We start from the raw sequence: 19,747 nt of genomic DNA, 5'->3' as shown, positions 1-19,747 counted from the left end.
TTTCTGGGTTAGCGGAGTCTGTAACCTGAAGTGTCTGTAACCCGAGGTACCACTGTATATGCAGTAAATATGCAATGTGCAATAAAAAACATGTAAAAATAATAATAAAAAAAACCAGAGACCACCAATAAAGATGCTTTCTTAATTGTTTGCATCAGCAGAGCAGCACAGGAAGCTTGTCACAAAAGGCGTTCAAAGCTTAAAAGAGAAGCTGAAACTCTGTTGGCCACACGCGACTGGGCCGATGACACTAAAAGCTCAGTTTCTTGTTGCTGTCAGCTGAGCCTCACTAGCTCAGGGAATAACCGACGATGCCCCTTACCTCAGTGACTGAGACGCGATATTAGGGTTAAGGTTTGCCGCAGAGAGCACTGCAGTAATTCAGCCCTGATGTTACTGATGCAAGGACTGCAGTGGACATGACTAGTAGCCATTGATAGCCTTGTGTTCCGTCCATTTGTCTAATCTGTAATGTTCCGTGTCCCTCTCTCCCCACCCCAAAAATCCAGGAAGCCTTTCCTCTCTTCTGCGCTCCATGTGGGGCCCCCTGAAAGACAACGAGCCCACCATCGTTTTCTACACCAAGCAAATCCTAGAGGGGCTGCGCTACCTGCACGACAACCAGATCGTCCACAGGGACATCAAGGTGAGAGCCATCTCAGCTTGGGCTGCCAGGTGTAGACATGTTGTTGGTGCTAGATCTCTGTGTGGCATTGCCAGACCTGGCAGGGATCAAGCAGCTCTTTTCACACAGCTTTCCTTTTCCTCCTTCATTTGGGTTTTGACTCTGCATTAGCTTTGGTAAAACAAAGACTACATGGGATATTTATTTTCAGGACATTTTGGCTAGCTCATGCACAGCATGCTTGCCTTGCTCCTTGGGCATTTCTTAAAGACGATCCTTAATGATTTTCAGCTAGCTGCTTATTTTAGGAATTTGCATGCAGTTAATTATCACACAGCTTTTGCTCTGGCCAGATTTAATGTGATGTCTTTCTCAGTTGCTCTGGGGAGGAATAGGCTGGTGTTCCTTGAGGGTTTGTCCTTGTAATAACCAGGAGCTGGAACATCTGTGGAAAATATTGTTTTGTTTTTATAATTTTTATGCTGGCGCTCATCAGCAGATGATTACCCCTTTATTGGCCAAACCAGGAAGGTCAGCTAAATTTTATGTTAAATATTTACTGAGAGATAAAACCCTGCATGTGTCATTAGTAATTTTCTTTATCAGCGACAGTGAGAACAAGAAAGCAATTAACCACCTGAAGTTGGAAATATTATATTTGGGAGCTATTTAAGACATTTGTTATCCTAGCAATATGTATACTTGAGCTGGTGGCATTTAGATAATACATTGCTTTCTGTTTTGCTCTATGCTTAAGATTATGGAGCACTGTGTGGCTTTATTTTTGCTGCATTCCTGATCTGTGGATCATAATAAATTGATGATGAAGTTACTACTACAGTTGAATTTCTAAGCAACAATCCTTGGGGTTTTATTTTTGTGGAAAGGGGGGAGTTTTTGGCACTGCCACTCCTTTTTTCACTGTTCCCAGTCCAGGATTGAAGAGGCTCTGGGTAAAGTGTCTTCCGTTGAGCCCCCTCTTCTTTTGGTGATCCCTGACAGGCTTCCCTGGCTGCTAAGGCAGTGCATTGAACAGCATTGGGCAGCTGGGCCTGGTTGCCATATGTTAGATTCTGCAATGGTTGGTATGAAAAGGGAGAGATTCTTGATATTTTCACCCCTCCCATTGACAGAATCTCCTGATCTGATGTTTTAAGAAAGGAGGGGGCGGAAACTGCTCTTCTACTCTTCCGCTCCTGACTGACTGCCTGACACTGTGTGTAGAGAGAGCCTTATCTATGTAGTGACTAGATGGTAGAGTGGGAGATGTAACATTCATGCAAGCCAGTAGTTTGTTAGGCGCTGTGGGTTAAACCAAAGAGCCTCGGACTTGTCGATCAGAAGGTCGGCGGTTCGAATCCCCGCGACGGTGTGAGCTTCCGTTGCTCGGTCCCAGCTCCTGCCAACCTAGCAGTTCGAAAGCACGTCAAAGTGCAAGTAGATAAATAGGTACCGCTCCGGCGGGAAGGTAAACGGCGTTTCCGTGCGCTGCTCTGGTTCGCCAGAAGCGGCTTAGTCATGCTAGCCACATGACCTGGAAGCTGTCTGCAGACAAACACTGGCTCCCTCGGCCAATAAAGTGAGATGAGCGCCGCTACCCTAGAGTCGGCCACGACTGGACCTAATGGCCAGGGGTCCCTTTACCTTTAGTAGCTATTAGAAATAAAAGGAGTTATGCTTCACAGCTAGCTTCCGTGTTATTTATACTCTGCATGAGTCTGGTGCTCACAATCCACAGTTGTGGGTCCAGTGCACTGGGACCTGCTTTCCAGGATTGGAAGGTCTCTGAAAGTGCTCCAGTCACCTAGCCCAGTCGTGGCAGAACCAGTTATTGAGCCCAGTCGCTGACATCAAATTAAAGACTTACTGATAGTTCCCTCCATGCCACAGAGCGATGCTCACTCAGAGGCAGTGTGGGAAATTAAAAAGCTGGCTGGATCTAGCCATCTGGCACTTGCAGGCTGTGCAGGGAATTGCCTGAGGTGCATGTCTAGGGCAGACATCATCATCAGGGCCTTCGTAGTCCCAAGTCCCTTGCAGCCGTCCAAGGACGCCAAGACACTGGTGCCAGGCCTGTTTGCAGTTGGAGGAAGCCCTCAGAACTTGAGTGCCTTGTTGATCTCCAAAGCAGTCATTTGGCTTTTCTTGGATAAACAGGGTGATAATGTCCTGATCAACACGTACAGTGGAGTGTTGAAAATTTCAGACTTTGGCACATCCAAGAGGCTGGCAGGGATCAGCCCCAGTACAGAGACATTCACAGGTAAGTGTGTGTGCAGCTCTGCATCGTTTGGGGAAGAGAGCCGACTCATCCAGGCTCTCAGGCATTGGGATGTGGCTCCCATGACTTCTTCCTTCTTGGTTTCTCTCTTCCTTCCTCAGGCACCTTGCAGTACATGGCCCCAGAGGTCATTGATCAGGGACCCCGTGGCTATGGCAAGCCGGCTGACATCTGGTCCATGGGCTGCACCATCATTGAGATGGCGACAGGCAAGCCCCCTTTCTTCGAGCTGGGCAGCCCACAGGCTGCCATGTTCAAGGTGAGGCTGGGATTTGCGCCCTTCTGCACAGCTGGGAAGAACACTTAGCAGTTTTCCTGTGGGGAGGAGGGGATCCTTGCAGGAGTTGTCTCTGTCAGGAGCTCAGCCTACACTCGAGTAGGACCCTGGCAGAGGCACATGTCCGACTGGCATGTTCTCTCCCTCCTGGTCTTTCGTTCAGGAGCTTCAGGAGCTTTTTTCATCACAGCGACCGATGCCAACTGACACTGGCACACTTAGGGATCCGCAGAGTTTGTGCATCATGTGTAACAGACCTAAGCAACTCAGCATTTTGGCTAATCTACTTTATTTACATATAAACACACACGGAGCACTGCAGCATGGGTCCCTCTCTCTCTAGCATCAGACAGCAAAGAGAAAAAGAACAAAGGACAATAGTCCCACTTCACGGAACACAGTAACACAAACATCCTGTCTCCGTCACTTCCCACTCTGTGGAATCAAAACATATACTGTCATGTGATAGACAAAAATCCCATGACTGCAATCATGGAGCAGGAGTTCTAACAGTCTCTGCCCACTTGCTCCACTAGGCAGGAAGAAGTATATGAGAATGGGTAGTCCAAGTGGACTGACAACCTCTTCCCTGGCTCACTTGTTGCCCAGCCCCGCAGCAGCTCTGATTCTAGGGGAATTTCCCTTTTCTCAGCAGCATGGCATTCCTTCTCACCTTTCCTTCTAACTGCAGCCAGGATACCAAAAAGGGAGAGAGGATTGATGGAAGACCTGAGGGGGCAGGTCATCATCAGATCCCCAGCTCTCTCAGCAGACTCCTTTCAGATGATCCTAGGGCTGGGTATTCCTGGGTTGCTCGGAGCTTTGTGGAAGACCAGCAGAGCAGGCCAACTCATTGGCTAGTTGCACCAGCCTCTGTCTGGGACTGTTACAGCAAGTCTGGTGTATGTGTGAATGCAAGTAGTGCAGTCCTTTAGGGCAGTGTTTCCCAACCTTGGGCCTCCAGCTGTTTTCGGACTACAATTCCCATCATCCCTGACCACTGGTCTTGCTAGCTAAGGTTGATGGGAGTTGTAGTCCAAAAACAGCTGAAGGCCCAAGGTTGGGAAACACTGCTTTAGGGTTTAGGTTCCATTAGATCTTTTTGCACCATTTAGACGCTGCATATAATCATAGAGTTGTAGCATTGGAAGGGACCCCGAGAGTCATTTAGTTCAACCCCCTGCAATGCAGGAATCTCAGCACGTGGCCCCCCAGCCAATTGGAAACCATACCGGACCCTGCTTAGCTTTGTAGATGGGCTAGCAGTCAGAATACAGCAGCCTCCATTATTCAGCCTGAGCTTTGAGGACCAGGATAGTTCCATAAACAGCTTGTGACCCAGCACTGCTGACAAACCAAGGCCTCTGCCCTTGACTTAGTGTCTTTTCATAAAGAGGAAGGGCTGTAGCTCAGAGGTAGAGCATGTTGTGCTTCACATGCAGAAGGGCCCTGGTTGAATCCCTGGGATTTTCAAATAGGCCAGGAACCCTGGAGAGCCACTGCCACACTGTGCAGCCAATACTGAGCTGGATGGATCAACAGCCTAACTTGGTGTAATAAAACATCTTCCTCATTTCTTAAAAACCGACAGGAGCTGACTACCCTGGTCTGTCAATTCCCACCATAAATGAACAGCAAGACCCATGTTTTCGGGTGGTGCACTGTGTGTATACTATTGCCAGTCGTTTGCCTTTTCTTAGGTGGGCATGTTCAAGATCCACCCCGAGGTGCCCGATTCCATGTCGGATGAAGCCAAGGCCTTTATCCTGAGTTGTTTTGAGGCTGATCCGGACAAGCGGGCGACTGCTGCTGCCTTGCTTCAGGAACCCTTTCTGAAGGCACCCAGTAGGAGGAAATCCAGGAGCCCAGTGGTGACAGGTAAGGCAGGGAACCAGGGAACCGGGCAGAGGGCCTTCTCGGTAGTGGCACCCGCCTGTGGAATGCCCTCCCACCAGATGTCAAAGGAAAAAACAACTACCAGACTTTTAGAAGACATCTGAAGGCAGCCCAGTTTAGGGAAGCTTTTAATATCTGAAGGACTATTGTATTTTAATATTTTGTTGGAAGCCGCCAGATGGGTGGGGTATAAATAAATTATTAATAATAATAATAATAATAATAATAATAATATTGTTTTGTTTTGTTTTGTTTTGTTTTTGTTTTGTTTTGTTTTGTTAATCAATCTGTGAGCCAAGTCAGGCTGGGGCTCCTGATTGTTTGGGAGGTGCCTCAGCATTGCTTTGCTGCCAGCCTTGCACTCCTCTCTCTTCTCCCTACAGACGAGCTGTCTCCTCCAAATGTGCCAGAAAGGTCGATTTCAGCAGAGGGTGTCAGCGAGTCCCAGAAACGTTCTTCATCGTTGCAGTCCTTGAATGTCTCTCTGTCTCGGAGCACCAGTGAAGTGGCTCAGAGGCCCACCTATCTCAGGTAAGACCTGGAACAGAAGGGAAGCAGGGAGTGGGGAGCTTAACTTGGGCAGGTTTACAGTATAGCTTGTGCCCCATGGAATTGAGACTCCACAAAAGTATTGGTGTCTGAACAGATGATTTAATCTACTTGGAAACTTGGTGTGCTCTACTGCCTATCCACATTGCCACAGTGATGATGCACATTAGCTCTGTCTTGAAACCTGCCTGTGCCTGAGCTGCAGCTGCATTGCTGCTCCTGGTCCAGGAGGTGTCAAGTGGCAGCCACTTTAATATTTGTGGCCCCACATGCGTGGAAAACTTCTCCTGCTATCAGGCACAGGCTCCCCGGCGTACAAGACAGAAAATGAAAACAAATATGCTATTTTTAGAAACAGGAAGCAGAGGAGGCAAAGAAACGAAAGCCATCTTTCTCTCAAATGGCGGTTTTGGCCAGATGGGTAAATATCGTGAATGGTCCAGCCAAAATTGCTGGCCCGTCTTCTTCAGCCTTGATACTGGTTCTAAACTAGTCAGGTCAGGTTGTGCACAAAATTGGTGGCTGAGAAAATAAAGAAGGATCTGACCGCCACCTGGTGGCAACCCTTTGCTTCTGTCACTGCGAGTTCCCAGTACCAGCAATACTGTGATAACATAGCAGTGTGCAATCTGATGTCTTTTGAACTCTTCAACAAGTCACAATATGATTTCTGATCTAAACAAGTGAGCAGATGCACTCTGTACTTTTAGCTAAGTAAATCAAGCCAAAGCAATGACAACCTTTTAGATTTGTTCCTGGGGAACGTTAATTCCCTTACAACAGGGATGGGCAATGTGTGGCCCTTCAGACATTGTTGGATTGCAACATCCATTATCCTGGACCATTGGCCAAGCTTTCTGAGACAGCATCTGGAGGGTCACATGTTCCTAGTATTTTCCACAGCTCCTCACGATACTGCAATGTCCACACACTTCCAAATGACAACAGAAATAATTTAAAGCAGGGGTGGCTAAGGTCAGATCCACTGCCATCTCAGGGCTTTTTGTGCTCCCTTGCACACCTTGAATAATTTGGCAATTTATTTTATATATACATAAAAAGGGCATTGTCTCAGTTCAAAGACACATTCCAACTGGGCAAAAGCACTTCAGGTTGCTGAGAGATATGGCCTGAGAATCCTTAGTCTGGTCTTTGGTACCTCTCACTGGCCTTGGTTCCAATGCCTCTTGCTTGCCTGGTAGTCTCATTTGTTCTGGCAAGTGGCCCCCACAAGATTCCCCCGAAGGGAACGCAGCCCTCATTCTGAATGAGGTTTCCTATCTGTGCTTCTGGTAAGAATTTAGCACAAGCTGCGTTCTCACGGATGGCTCACATTGCCAGCTGCCCCAGAGTGGCAGCGTTCCCACCCCTCCATCCCCGCGTTCCCACCCCTCCATCCCCAGCCAATGTTCCTTCGGGATCCATCCCCTCAATTGCTATGTGTCTACACAGGGCCCCTGAGGAACTGCTCAATGTTGACCTCAGCCTCTCCTCTTCCTCCCACGAGGAGAGCGGCTGCTTGTTCTTGCTGAGGAAGGATAGCGAGCGGAGAGCCACCCTCCACAAGGTCCTGACAGAGGAGCTGCCCAGTATTTCTGCCGCACTCTTTGAGGCCCAGGATGAGGTAAGTGCCGCTCGGGCCTTTGTGGGCTTAGGAACTGGGGCCTTCCAGACAGTTGTTGAACTACAATTCCCAACATACCCGGCAGTTTGTCATGTTTGCAGAGGCTGATGGGAGTTGTAGTTCAAAAAAACCCCAGGAGGTCACCAGGCTGGGGAAGGCTGAATTAAAGCGTTGCCAAATCCCAAGTCTCCTCTTTCCTTCCTCAGCCCCAAATGTAGAAATGGAAGATGAATAAAACCCAACTTCCCTGTGGATTCTTGCAGAAGTTCTGTTGGGAGCACGTTTATTTATTCTGGCTTTATATACCCCCTTTCCACCAAGGCAGCTTACAATTTAAACATGAAAACAAATGCATTATATAAAAAAGAAAACCGGCAGAGTCTTCTCCTGCCAGCTGGGAGCTGTTGGTGTGTGTGTTCCCTGGCCTGGCTCCCTTGCTTCTGCCTTCCCTCAGGGCGGGCAGGTCTTCAGCAACCTCCAGGGAAGACGTGGGAGAAACTGCTGCATTTCTGCCACCCAAACCTTTGATTATGAATATTGTAGGGTAGCCACTGGATGTCAAGTCCCAGAGCAAAGGGGGAACTGAGAGGAATGTGCAATTTATTTTCTTTCTTGCATTTATACCCCACCTTTTCTCCCAAGAAGCACAGGATGGTTCTCTTCCTCCCAATTTTATCCTCACAACAACCCTGTGAGGTAGGCGAGGCTCAGAGACTGTGACTGGCCCCCGGTCACCCAGTGAGTTTCTCACAGCTGAGCAGGAACTTGATCTCTGGTCTCCCAGGCCCAACATGCCAGCTGTGACACCACACTGGCTTTTAGTTTGGGGGGTGAGGAATCTGCAGGCCTCCGGATGTTTCTGGGCTGCAGCGCCTCCCTCATCCCATCCCTGCAGGAGAGATGATAAACAGAGGCAAAGCAGAATTCCCACACTTGGTAATAGGTACACTGCCATGGCTTTTCCCCTGGCCCTCAGCTCTGTTCTGTTTCCGGTTATGTCTCTCCTCCAGGCCTGGCCTCCTTCTTCGCCTTCCCCTCAGAGCCCAGTCTCCTTGGACCACATCTCCCAGCTGGTCTCCTGCCTCAAGAGATACATCCGCTCCCCCAACCGCAAGCAGCTGGCTCACGACTTGCTCCAAATCCAGACCAGCTTGCAGGCGGATGGCCTGAGCCTTTGTCAGCTGCAAGCGCCCCTCTTCACCTTCCAGGACACCGTAAGTGGGCTTGGGTCGGTGCGGCTGGGATCCCTCATGAAAAGTGTCTTCGGTGTTCCCTTGCAGCGCCTAGGAAGCCACCCTGGGCTCAGGGGCAGACCTTGGTAATATGCTGCCCTATGCAAGGCTTTAGGAAGGAGGCCCCTAGGACCCTGTCAGAGCCCTCACGCCTTCTTCCTGAAGCCCGGCAAGCACTTACCAGGCTTTGAGAAAGTTCTAGCATGACACAGCACAAGCATCATATATATTTGCACAGAGGGTGTCTATATAGCTTCTTTGGTGATCACTCGTAGCCGAGTAAGATTGTCTGGGGAGCTGACTGCTTCAAGACTGTTTCAGTTCTCCTGTACATGCACATGCCTGCTTTCATAAATAACCAGCTTTCTTTCAACCTTACCACTCCAGGGATGGGGAACCTGTGCTCCTCCAGATTCTGTTGGACTCCAGCTCCCATCAGCCCCAGCCAGCATGGCCCAGTGGTCATGGGAGTTGTAGTCCAGCAACATCTGAAGGGCCGCAGGATCTGACTGCCAACTGTTAGATTTTTTTTATAGCTGTTGCTGCTGTTTCATCTGTGTGTGTTTAAAATGAAGAAAACTTGGAAGGGAGGCTGGAGTGATTTTTGCCTGCAGAAAGGCTGAGAGCGCACTCCTCAAATTCCTCAGCACGTGCTCAGGGGTACCTTTTATCCTCCCCATAATGCTGAAGAGTATGTCTGCTCAACTGACCCAGCTCTTGGCTGCAGTTGATGGGTCTTGGGGAATCTAGTTAAGAGAAATGGATCCCACCAGGATGGTCTTAGATGGACAGAACCCTTACCAAATTTGCAAATAAAACAAAGGAAGGAAGGATAGCTACTGTCCCAGAGGGCAGGAATAAAATTCAAAATGCAGGCCACAGCACTTTCTCAAAATGTGCTGATTGGTCCAAAAAAGATTAATAACCCCTGGACTAGATAGTCCACAATTCCTCCCCCTCAAACCTATGAAATGCCATTACTGGGGCAACTATATTCAGTGTTTTGGTGAAGCCGGAATGGCAAGGGCGGGGAGTGCCTAGAGAGCTAAGCAGAGGAAGGAGGCCCAGTGCATCCTGAGCCTGTCTCCTCTCTGTCTCCCACCTCCACAGGTAAAGCAGGCGCTGCGGAAGCTCCAGATCAAGCCTCACTGGGTGTTTGCCTTGGATAACCTCATGGGGCAGGCGGTCCAGGCAGCTTTCACCATCCTCTTGACAGGTAGGAGAAATGGGCGGAATAGAAGGTTGGCTCACTCTGAATACAGTCTGGAATACTCCGGGTCTGAGGAGCTGAAGAAGAATGTTTATTGCATTTATATTCTGTCATTTCATATGAGGAACTCCAGGTGGTGTTTGTGGTTCTCACCCTTCTCGTTTTATCCTGGGAGGCAGTAACTGGCCCAAGGTCACCCAAGGAGCTGCATGGCTGAGTGGGGATTTGAACCACGGTCTCCCAGGTCCTAGGCCAACACTCTCACTGCACCACATGGGATGTGTGTGTTCCTGGCACAAACAGTTGGAAATGTACTTTTTTGAGCAAAGGTGCCAGGGAACAGCTTTGGGGTCCTCCCGCATGCCAACGCATGCGCTCTTACCACTGAGCTGTAGAAGCCACTGCCTGCCACTATGTTGGGCAACTGCCTTGCCCACCCTTCGCCCCTCTTCTATCACACACATTTTGCCTTTCCAGAACTCAAGGTGAAGCCGTGGTCCTCCCGGGAGGAAGGCCACGAACAAGCAAGCCATGAGGAGGAAGAGAGTCTGTTGCCCCAGGAGCTGCAGTCTTTGAAAAGCCAGGACCTTGCCCTCAAGGACAGCATGGACACACCAAGTTCTGGGATCGGCACCAGCAGCAGCAGCTGGATAGACTCCCAGCATTCCCTGAATGGCCGTTTGCCTCTGATGGCTCAGCTGAATGAACTGCAGTCAGAGACAAGAAGGTAAGCCCTTTCTGGCTTCCCTCCTTTAGGCTGGGGTGGGGTGAGCAGCAAAGGGGCAACAGGCCTCTGCCCCATTTTTTGGGGGGCTTGAGAGCAGAGCTGGGGCCCTCCAGATTCTGTTGGACTACAACTCCCATCATCCTTGGCAATTGGGCATGCTTGCCGGGGCTGATGGGAGTTGGGAGTCCAGCAGCATCTCAAGGAAGCATCACAATGGCTCCTCCTGCTATGTATTAGAATGGTGGTCACCAATAGTCGCTGGAGTCCAGTTCCTACCAGCCCCGGCAAGCAAGTCCATTAATGGCACAAGGAGAACCCAGATGGTTCAGGTCAAAGGCCCATTGAGTCCCCACATGCCTTGATGGGAAGCCTACCAGAGGAACCTGAGCGCAGCAGCACTCTTGCCAGTGACCTCAGTGGTTAGGGATGATGGGAATTGTAGTCCAGCAACATCTAGTGGGCACCAGGTTGACTACTCGCTAGCACAAGGTAGTCTTATGCAGCTACATTCAGGGCTCAGCCACAGAAGCTGTGCCAATGTTTGGCCTTTGAAATATGTATCGTCACGTTAAAGGAGAGTGTGTGTCTGAGCATGTGCGGAATCCACACATCACTTGAGCTTAATCCCAGCCACTCCTCCTCAGTAGGACGAGAATTTCTAGGGCAGAGGATGTGACTGCCCTGGCAGCCAGGAACACCAACATCTCAAATGCAACCTACTTTTTCACAGTTGGACACGCTAGCAGAGCAATCTGACCCTCACTCTAATCTTTTTATGCATGCACTTGCAAGCAAGTTCACTCTCTAACCCTTTCTGGCCCTGCCAGGCTGCAGTGGGAGCTGATGAAGAAGGAGCGGGAATGCCAGAAGCTTCTGCAGGAGGCACTGTGGAGTGTGGAGGCAGATTCCTGGGCTCTAAGAGGAGCCAAGCTGAGAGGTGAGGTCACTGGCACCAGGAGGCTCAGCTGTAAGCAGAGCTATGCAACCTCTGTGCTAAACAAGTTGAAATTATATACCCAGCCAAAATTGAGAAAAGCATAATTTTGAAACCATGGGAATATTGGAAACTGCTTTATGCCAAGTCAGACTGTTAGTTCATCTAGCTTGGTGCCGTCTACTCTGACTGGCAGCAGCTCTCGTCACCAGTATCCTGTTCTGTGCTTGTGCAACATCATGCACAGATATGTGGTGATACATGTGTCTGTGCGCTCTCACACAAATACACACTTCATTCTTCCTTTTCTCCAGACAAGACATTGCGTGTGACATTTTTAACCCACTGTCCCATTATCTCATTGCTGTGGGAAGATCACGCTTTATGGTTTTAGGAAGCAGAAGTTAATCACACAAGGCACTGAAGAAACCTTTTTAAAAACCTCTTCCTTTTTTCTCCTGCTTTCCTAGGAGACACTACTTCCCCAATGCATTCCTGGGAGAAAGAAGAAGAAGAGACTGCAGACCCCGTCCTCGCTGAGTGGTTGGAAAAACACGGGGCTGACAAAGCCACAATTGCAACGGTAGATTCCTTTTTGGAGGGGGGAGCGTTTTAAGCATCAGCTCCTGGCTCCGTGGTTTGGCCCAGCCTCCAGGCAGAAGTGTCTGTTTTTAAATGCAGTTGGTAGGGGGTGGGGGAAGAGAATGTCATTGGGTTGGCTTAACTCAGAAGGGACATTTTATTGCTGGGGGAGTTTCAGAAAAGAGCAGCCGAAATTATCAAGGAGTTGGAGCAACTCCCCCGTGAAGAAACGTTCTGGGGCTTTTAAATTTGGGCAGGCAGGGGCAAGATGAGTAAGCAGGGACATAGTAGGTATGTGTAAAGCAATGCATGGTGTAGAAAAAATAGATTAAAATTTTTCTCCCTCTTTCATAATACTAGAACCTGGGCTGTTCAATGAAGTTGAACATTAGGAAACTCAGGGCAGACAAAAGGAAGTTACTCTTCATGCCAGCTAGAGAATTTGCTCCCATGGGATGTGGTGTTGGTCACTAGTGGGGATGACCGTAAAAGTGGATTGCAGAAACTCACGGGAAGCTAGGCTATCAACAGCTACTCACCATGGTGTCTTATGTACTGACTCCATAGTCAGAAGCAGTTGCTGGGAATCACAAGTGGGCGTTTTCTACAAGCAGCTGGTTGGCCACTGTGAGAGTCGGGGCCTTTTCTGCGGTGGCTCCCCATTTGTGGAATGCTGTCCCCGAGGAGGTTCGCCTGGTGCCTTTATTGCATCTCTTTAGGTGCCACACGAAAATATTTCTCTGTGGCTAATTAAACTATCTCTGGCCTTTTAAACTGAGGAGAGTTAATGGTTTTGGTTTGTGACTGCATTATGTATTTTTGTGGTTTTATATTGTAAACAGCCTTGTGATCCTTGGATGAAGGGCAGTATAGACAGTTAATAAGAATAAATAAATAAGAATAATAATTGAACAATACTCTTCTCTACTTCCATTACCTTTCTCAGCCAGAGAGGTGGTTTCTCTGGAGTTGGGTAGGTGTCTGTCAACTTCCCTGTTCTCTGGCCAGCCACAGCTAAAGCAATTGTATGTCTCTCTTTCCTAGCTCTCACACCATGGCTTCACCCTGCCTGACTTGCTCAACTGTGCTACGCCTGACGACCTCCGGTATACCCGTATCAGGTAGGTGAGAGGCAGCGTAGGTAGGGGCAGGTAGGGGCGATTAAGAAATTCATTGGGTCTGGGTCGCAAAATGGACTTCCCAGATCTGTACCTTCCTCACTGAAGTCTCTGCGGTGGGTCGACGGCTGCCTTCGTGCAATGCATTCCTCCGCACTTTTTAATAGAGTGGTCAAATGGGGCTGCTGCAAATGCGGAGTCCATGGGGCAGCCGTGTGTTTTCCCTGTGCACAACTCCCTGAGAGGGGACAGTGCATAATTACATTCCGCTGTTCCCCTGGGTGGTTTTGGCTCCATTTTCAACACAACACAGAAGAGTAGTCATCAGATCTAGTAAGGCACTTATATTGGCTCCTCTCCCCCAAAAGGCAGCCCTCCCTCCTCACCACTCTACTGAGCCCATGATAAAAAAAATAAAATCCAAACTTCTGCCCGCATGATTATTTTACGCAAAATTTGTTTATTTTTTGCTATTTATTATAGTTACAGAATTTAGTTGCAGTTAGCCCGGGAGGAAGGTCTGGAGCCTGAGTATCCTTGCTCGAAGGGACTGCAACCCAAGTGCTGCTACCTCTTACTCTATAAAGCTGAAACACCATTAGCATGGAGGCTACTTAGGAAGCAGCAGCTGACAAGTTAAGGCACTTGATTCAAGTTGTGTACAAAGCATCACCCCTTGTCTCTAGTTGGGTTCTGAGTGGTCCAGGTGTTTGGATAGCATCTTCCAGTGATGTGCTGTGCCCTGTCACTTGGAGCACTGCAAGTCACGTCGGCTCAACGACCCGAGAGGCGCAATATAGCATGTTCACCATCTGAATCTTTCCATGGTCTTGTCTTGGCAGAGGGGGGATGGTGTGCCGCCTCTGGAAAGCCATCTCGGAGCATCGGCAAACACTCAGCCAGAAGTTACAGCCCGAAGCAGAGCAAGAGCCAGGCCAAGGGAAGCCCTTAATCTGCTTGGAGGACAGCAGGATCTGGTTGGCATAGACCTTCCCCAGCAGTAAGCAGATTCCAGACTTGCCCTCACACAGAGGTGATGTGAACTGACTTTCCATTTATCCCTTGGTGATGGGGAAGGTGGTACTGGTCTATTCTGGCACCTCAAGCAAATCACGTCTGGAGGAGACGATTTCTGTGGCACTGCAAAAATCTGCAGTTCTCTCTTGGCTTGAGACAAAGGAAGACAAAGGGTGCTTTGTCCTGTGACCTGGATTTCAGAGGAAGAGAGGCAGGGAGATTCTGAGCTACCCTGCAAGGGGTGGGAGGTCGCTTCAGAGTCAACAGTGGAAAAAGCCCTGGTTGCATCATTCACGGCAGCGCTGGATGGCAATTTGTCTCTGGCCTGCTGCAGAAAACACAGCTCCAGGAGTCATTAGTGTAGCAGCCATTGAGGCTGGGAAATGATACTCTGGGTGTTCCATTGGACAGCAGAAAGGAAACGGTGGGATTGTTCAGGTTTTGCCGTAATACCAACAAGGATGGAAATGCAATGCCCAGGGTGGAGGAAGTAAATAAAATTTTTTTAAACAAAGCATGACACTGCCTCTTGTCAATGTTGATAGCATGTGGAGGAGATGGACAGAGATTGAAGATGGATGTAGCCACAGCATGGTTCTTGTCATGGGGCATCTTTTGGTGTCCCCTAAAGTTCAGTGTGAAAACCATCTCAAGGCCTTCAGAGAAGTCCTTTTTAAGAGTCAGACCTGCTCACCTCCCTCCTTAAGTCTGGGAGAGCAGCCAGCCCAGGCTGAACCTGCCCATGGGCTCCTGGCACCAAATCTACTGTCCTCCTGCCAGGGGCTGCCCTTCAGAAACCACTGTGGTTTCAAGTCCTGCAGAGATTCTGGGCCTGTTCATTTGCATCCAGGAGGCTGCTGCTAGGGAAGCCGATCAGCTTTTCCTCCATCACCCCAAGAACGGGTGTCCTGCTGTAGTTTGGGATTAAGTCCTAGGGTTCAAGTTGGTCCTCAAGGGAAGACTCGCTTCCACCCACTGCCCAGGCTGCTTGAACACCATCTCCCAGGCATGGCGCTCCTCTTCCGTCGAATCCATCCAGGAGACAGGCAGGCCGTAGCTGTTCCCTGTGTGACCATCAGACAGAAAGGTGTATTGCAAGGCACCAGAACGTGGCATGTCTGGGCACCCTCTGTCCTGCCCACCTCTCCATTAAACTGTTTCCCCTCCAATACTCTCAATACTCTGGCTGAGCACCCTTTAAATTTCCCACAATTCCCACAACACTCTCAGCCATTGTGGAAAGTTAAGAGTCCCTGGCCCCCCTCTCCACTGCCAACTGGAACTCTGTTACTGTTTGACACCAGGCCTACATAACCCAACTGAGGGATTGGGGACATTGTACTAAGGGCCCCCTCTAATCTGGAATCCAGCACCTGGCTCATTTTCCTTCCCTCAATAAGGTGCAGATTCAATACATACACACCCACACCCACCCCTCAACAGTCTAAAACTCAAAACCCAACATTCCCACAACACTTTGCTACCTCACCGGTGCCAAGGCTGAGCCGGATGCCTCCGAGCTGCTGCTTAGAGAATGTCTCCTGGTCCCAGATGGTGAACTCTGCACATGCCTCAGCCAAGTCCTTGGCCTGGAACCCATCGTAAACCATGGTGTGGTTGAAAGTGGGGCTGAGGCTCTTCTTCACGATGCGGGTCCTCTGCCGGCTCACCTTGCTGTCGTCAGGGAGGATGTAGCTGCAAGGGGAGACAAGGAAGGTTCTGAAGCCCTAGTGGCCAGAGGATCTGCTTTGACTGCAGGTGGTCACAGGCTCAAGCCCTGCATCGTCAGGTAGGACTGGGAGAGAACCCAGTGCAGGTGATGGATTGCAGTTCAGAAGGTTCCTCCTTGGAAACAAAATGACTCCCTGCAGATAGAAAACTAGCCAGGCAAGGAGAGCAGGCTCACCAGAGCTGTGTCCCTGCTGTGCTGGCTTTCTACAGGCAAGGAGCTCATTCTAAAAACCAAACTGTGATTGCCCACTCTGAGTCTAAAGCGGGAAACATGCTCTTGTAACTATACATCAGGCTGCATACAGTGCCCTGCTTAGCATTTGAGCCACCCCTTCCCCTCCATTAACCCCTAGCCCCCTCCCCACTGCAAGAGGGCTTAAGGACAATTCCAGATTGATGGGATCCAATCACATCCTGGCAAATCCAGGTTGCCTAATTAAAAGCTGATTTGGTTCTGTTGGCTGTAACAAACCCGCTTACCCACCCCCACCCCAAAATCAGGATTTTTGCAACAAGGAAAGTGATGGAGAAATTCACTGGGAAATGTGGGATGGCAACGGCTTGATGAAACATTGCATAACGCACACCAGTCAGAATGAATGCTAAATAAATAACAGGCATTGACTGAGCTCCCCTTTGTAAACTCTGCAAACAGATCAGGATGCATGCTCAATAGACAGGTCATGTGGAAGGGACCCAACAGCAACAGGCACTTACCACTGAACGAAAGAGTCTGCTGTGCTGCCCCGGTGGGGAATGATGTTCTGCGCATCCTTCACCCAGATGTGAAGCTCGCCAGTGGGAGGAAGCCCTTCCCCTGAAAGAAAGCCGTGACAATAAAGGTGGATTCAGAGGCCAAGCACCATCTCTTCCAACCCAACACCTACTGAATTTTAGATCCAATCCTGCTGGTAGCTGGAATCTCCTGCTGACAGCTGGATCCAAGACAGATTAAACTGCTATTGGTTCTTAAGCTGATTAAATCCCTGGAATTTAATATCTGTCAACCCTGACCATTAGTCATGCTAGTCCAGGGTTAAGGGAGTCCCAAAAATATGTGGTTCTCCACCTCTACCCTAAGTGGCTTGGGACCAGGGTACTTGGAAGATCACTTGACCCCATATGAACCTTTTCAAGCAGCTGACATCACTGAGAGGAGGTAGACCATACCTGCAGAGGTTAGGTAGGTGACCAGTCCTGTAGTTTCATGAAGATGGACTAGATCCCTCCCTAGTGAGATCTGCTTGATGCCTTCATCATTACCTTTGAGTATTGGGCAATTTACTAGAAGACTATTTACTTAGTCTTCTGCTGGGTTGATCTGTCTGCTCCTAGCCAAACTGCCACATTTATGGTTGCTATTTATGTAGAATGATACCTTGTTCTCTCGATTTTAACTCTGGCATTTGGTTTTTATTATACCAATGTTTTTTTTGAGGGTTTTTTTGTCAAGGCGCCGTGAATACCAGAAGAACAGCAATACCCCTAGGGAAGGGCCATATCTTAGTTGGAGAGCATCTGCCCTGCAGGCAGAAGGTCCCAGGTAGGGCTGGGAGAGAACCCTGCCTGAAACCCCAGAGAGTTGCTGCCACTCCGTGTGAACAACACTGAGTTAGGCAGACAAAGGCCTGACTCAGTATAAGGCAGATTCCTATGTTCCACACACACATTTGAATCAAATAAATAATTGCCCAGTTCAGATAATCCCTCAAAACACAATTTAGGCCAATGGGGCTGTAGCCACATCAGGACCTCTCTGGGACATTCCATTCCCTGATTCTATCAGGCTATAATTCATCTGCCTATTCTTTCCTTCTCTCCCCTTTTCTAGCCTTTTTACAAGTTACTCTGCTGAACTGTCCAATAAGGAAAATGGATGGATGAGTGATATGTAAATGTAATAAACAAAATTGCTTTGGGCTTCCAATAGTCCAGCTAATGTAGACGAATGAAAAGAGATGGCAGGTGAACATTTGGCATGTCTTCTTCACAAAGAAATCAGACCAACTGAATTCCTTTGCTGTCAAGGCAGCAACAACAACTCACCTGTGCACCCAATGTACATGGCAGATCTTCCGTCCTCAAGACTTTTTTGTCTACAAGCCTCTATAGCAGCACCCCCCAAACTCGGCCCTCCAGATGTTTTGGGACTACAACTCCCATCATCCCTAGCTAACAGGACCAGTGGTCAGGGGTGATGGGAATTGTAGTCCCAAAACATCTGGAGGACCGGCTTTGGGGCTGCCTGCTCTATAGGGTTGAAGGAAGTTAGGATTCCTCCAGCTTCCCCCTGCCTCTCACCTCCCAGCACCTCTCCCTTAAATCGTAGATTCTGGAACATCAGTTTGGTTCGTGGCTGGCTGATTCCCATATTTCTTTAAGGATTCCCCCCCCCCCCAAGTCAAATTGGGCTAATAAATGTCTACCGGCCTGGGGGGGCGGCCCTTGCAGAAATCCTCCCACCCCAATCCAAAAATCCAGAGGGTGCTGCTGGTGGTGGGAGGTCTGGAAGAAACAGGGCCTTGATCTCACCTCCTGATCCAGCCGGGATGAACTTCAATGCCAGGTTGAGGATGCCACGGCTGCAGAGAGCATCAGGAGTGACTGGGGTCTGGGAAAGAAGCAAAGGAAATCCATCACAAAAGGTGGGGTGGGGAAAGAAAACCTTCTGTGTCCCTTCCTCCCTCTGTGACGGAACAGCAACACCCACATGGGAGGTTCCTGCATGGTCAATAGAACGTCTTGCATTAAACATTTTGCAACCAAGAAAGTAGAGGACGGTCTATAGGTTAGCAGAAGTAGCACCTGCCCTCGCCCTGTATGCAGACGGTCCTGGCTTCAATCTCTGGTGCCTCCAGGTAGGGCAAGCAATGTCCCTGACCTGGAATACTGGAGAGCTGCTGCCAGTCAGAGTAGAAAGTATTGAGCTAGACTGAGCTTACTCTGTATAAAGTAGTTTCCTATATGCACAGAAAGCTATTAGCATATTCTTAAAATGAAAAGGGAAGGAAGAAACTCAGGAAAAGCAAATGGCACCCTGCGTAGCCACTAGACTTCTCAGATGGGGCATCTCAAATGGTGCAAAGTCAAGGCTCAGACTCCCATCTAAAGCCACCCTTTAAGGGAGGAGCTCACTGGCAGGACACCTGCTGTGCGTCCGCCCTGGCTCAGTCCCCTGCATCTCTAGTTAGAAGGCTCAGGCAGCAGGTGGATGGGACAGACCTCTGCGTGAGGCCCTGCCAGCAGGCTAGGAGAACCAATGATCTGACCTGGTTTATCACATGGAGTACGGTGCCTGCTGGAGGCCCATACTGAGAAAGGCATGTGGAATGATGGACTAAGGCTCCCGCTTGCTACTCTTTGAGATGAATGTAAGAAGAGTCTTGTGGGATCCCACCAGTCACCCATCTAATCCAGCATCCTGTGGTCAACCAGGATGGACGCCTGCAAGTTGGACCTGAGTGCAGGAGGCCTCTCCCATCCTGCCATTTCCGATGTCTGGTACTATGAAGCATACTTATGCTCCTTAAGTTTGACCCGTGTTCTTACAAAGCCACCTACTTTTTAACATTCTTTCTGCAACTCCTATTGCTATTCAGTCCAGAGAATCTGGTGTGGTGGTTTGAGTGCTGGGAGACCAGGGCTCAGAGCACCCACTCAGCCATGAGGCCCACTGGGCAGCCCTGGGCTAGACACCGGCTCTCAGCCTAACCTACCTCACATGCCTGTTGTGAAGATAAAATGGGGAGGGGGGGAGAACTGAAGCTTCTTGGAGGAAAGATGGGAGATAGATAGAACAATAAACACAAAGAGCATTCTTTTGCCTCCTCTAGTGTCCTGCCAACCTAGCAGTTCGAAAACACGTCAAAGTGCAAGTAGATAAATAGGTACCGCTCCAGCGGGAAGGTAAACGGTGTTTCCGTGCGCTGCTCTGGTTCGCCAGA

The 19,747-nt window shown here is 49.3% G+C and overlaps 2 protein-coding genes across 4 annotated transcripts in view; one reads left to right on the top strand and one right to left on the bottom strand.

The window, feature by feature from the left end:
• MAP3K6 (mitogen-activated protein kinase kinase kinase 6) overlaps positions 1–14,589 on the top strand; it is a 40,626-nt gene extending 26,037 nt beyond the window's left edge. The window contains exons 17-29 of the mRNA XM_079985899.1: positions 510–646; positions 2,783–2,888; positions 3,008–3,165; positions 4,884–5,061; positions 5,463–5,610; positions 7,081–7,252; positions 8,263–8,466; positions 9,595–9,700; positions 10,172–10,421; positions 11,249–11,358; positions 11,826–11,938; positions 12,982–13,058; positions 13,898–14,589. Coding sequence (XP_079842025.1) covers positions 510–646; positions 2,783–2,888; positions 3,008–3,165; positions 4,884–5,061; positions 5,463–5,610; positions 7,081–7,252; positions 8,263–8,466; positions 9,595–9,700; positions 10,172–10,421; positions 11,249–11,358; positions 11,826–11,938; positions 12,982–13,058; positions 13,898–14,042 — 1,904 coding nt within the window. The 3' untranslated portion in view covers positions 14,043–14,589. The remainder of the gene's footprint in view (positions 1–509; positions 647–2,782; positions 2,889–3,007; positions 3,166–4,883; positions 5,062–5,462; positions 5,611–7,080; positions 7,253–8,262; positions 8,467–9,594; positions 9,701–10,171; positions 10,422–11,248; positions 11,359–11,825; positions 11,939–12,981; positions 13,059–13,897) is intronic.
• The window catches only part of SYTL1 (synaptotagmin like 1), a 32,846-nt gene continuing 27,687 nt past the window's right edge, over positions 14,589–19,747 (bottom strand). For all 3 annotated transcript variants that reach the window (XM_079986107.1, XM_079986106.1, XM_079986108.1), the window contains 4 exons: positions 18,336–18,414; positions 16,521–16,620; positions 15,562–15,767; positions 14,589–15,136 (listed from right to left, as the gene is read on the bottom strand). In XM_079986107.1, the coding sequence (XP_079842233.1) occupies positions 14,997–15,136; positions 15,562–15,767; positions 16,521–16,620; positions 18,336–18,414 (525 nt within the window). In that variant the 3' untranslated portion in view covers positions 14,589–14,996. The remainder of the gene's footprint in view (positions 15,137–15,561; positions 15,768–16,520; positions 16,621–18,335; positions 18,415–19,747) is intronic.

This window comes from Podarcis cretensis, assembly GCF_951804945.1.
Source record: "Podarcis cretensis genome assembly, chromosome: 8".
Taxonomy (NCBI): domain Eukaryota; kingdom Metazoa; phylum Chordata; class Lepidosauria; order Squamata; family Lacertidae; genus Podarcis; species Podarcis cretensis.
Note: the sequence above shows the minus strand (reverse complement) of the source record. Positions and strands in the feature narration are given on the sequence as shown.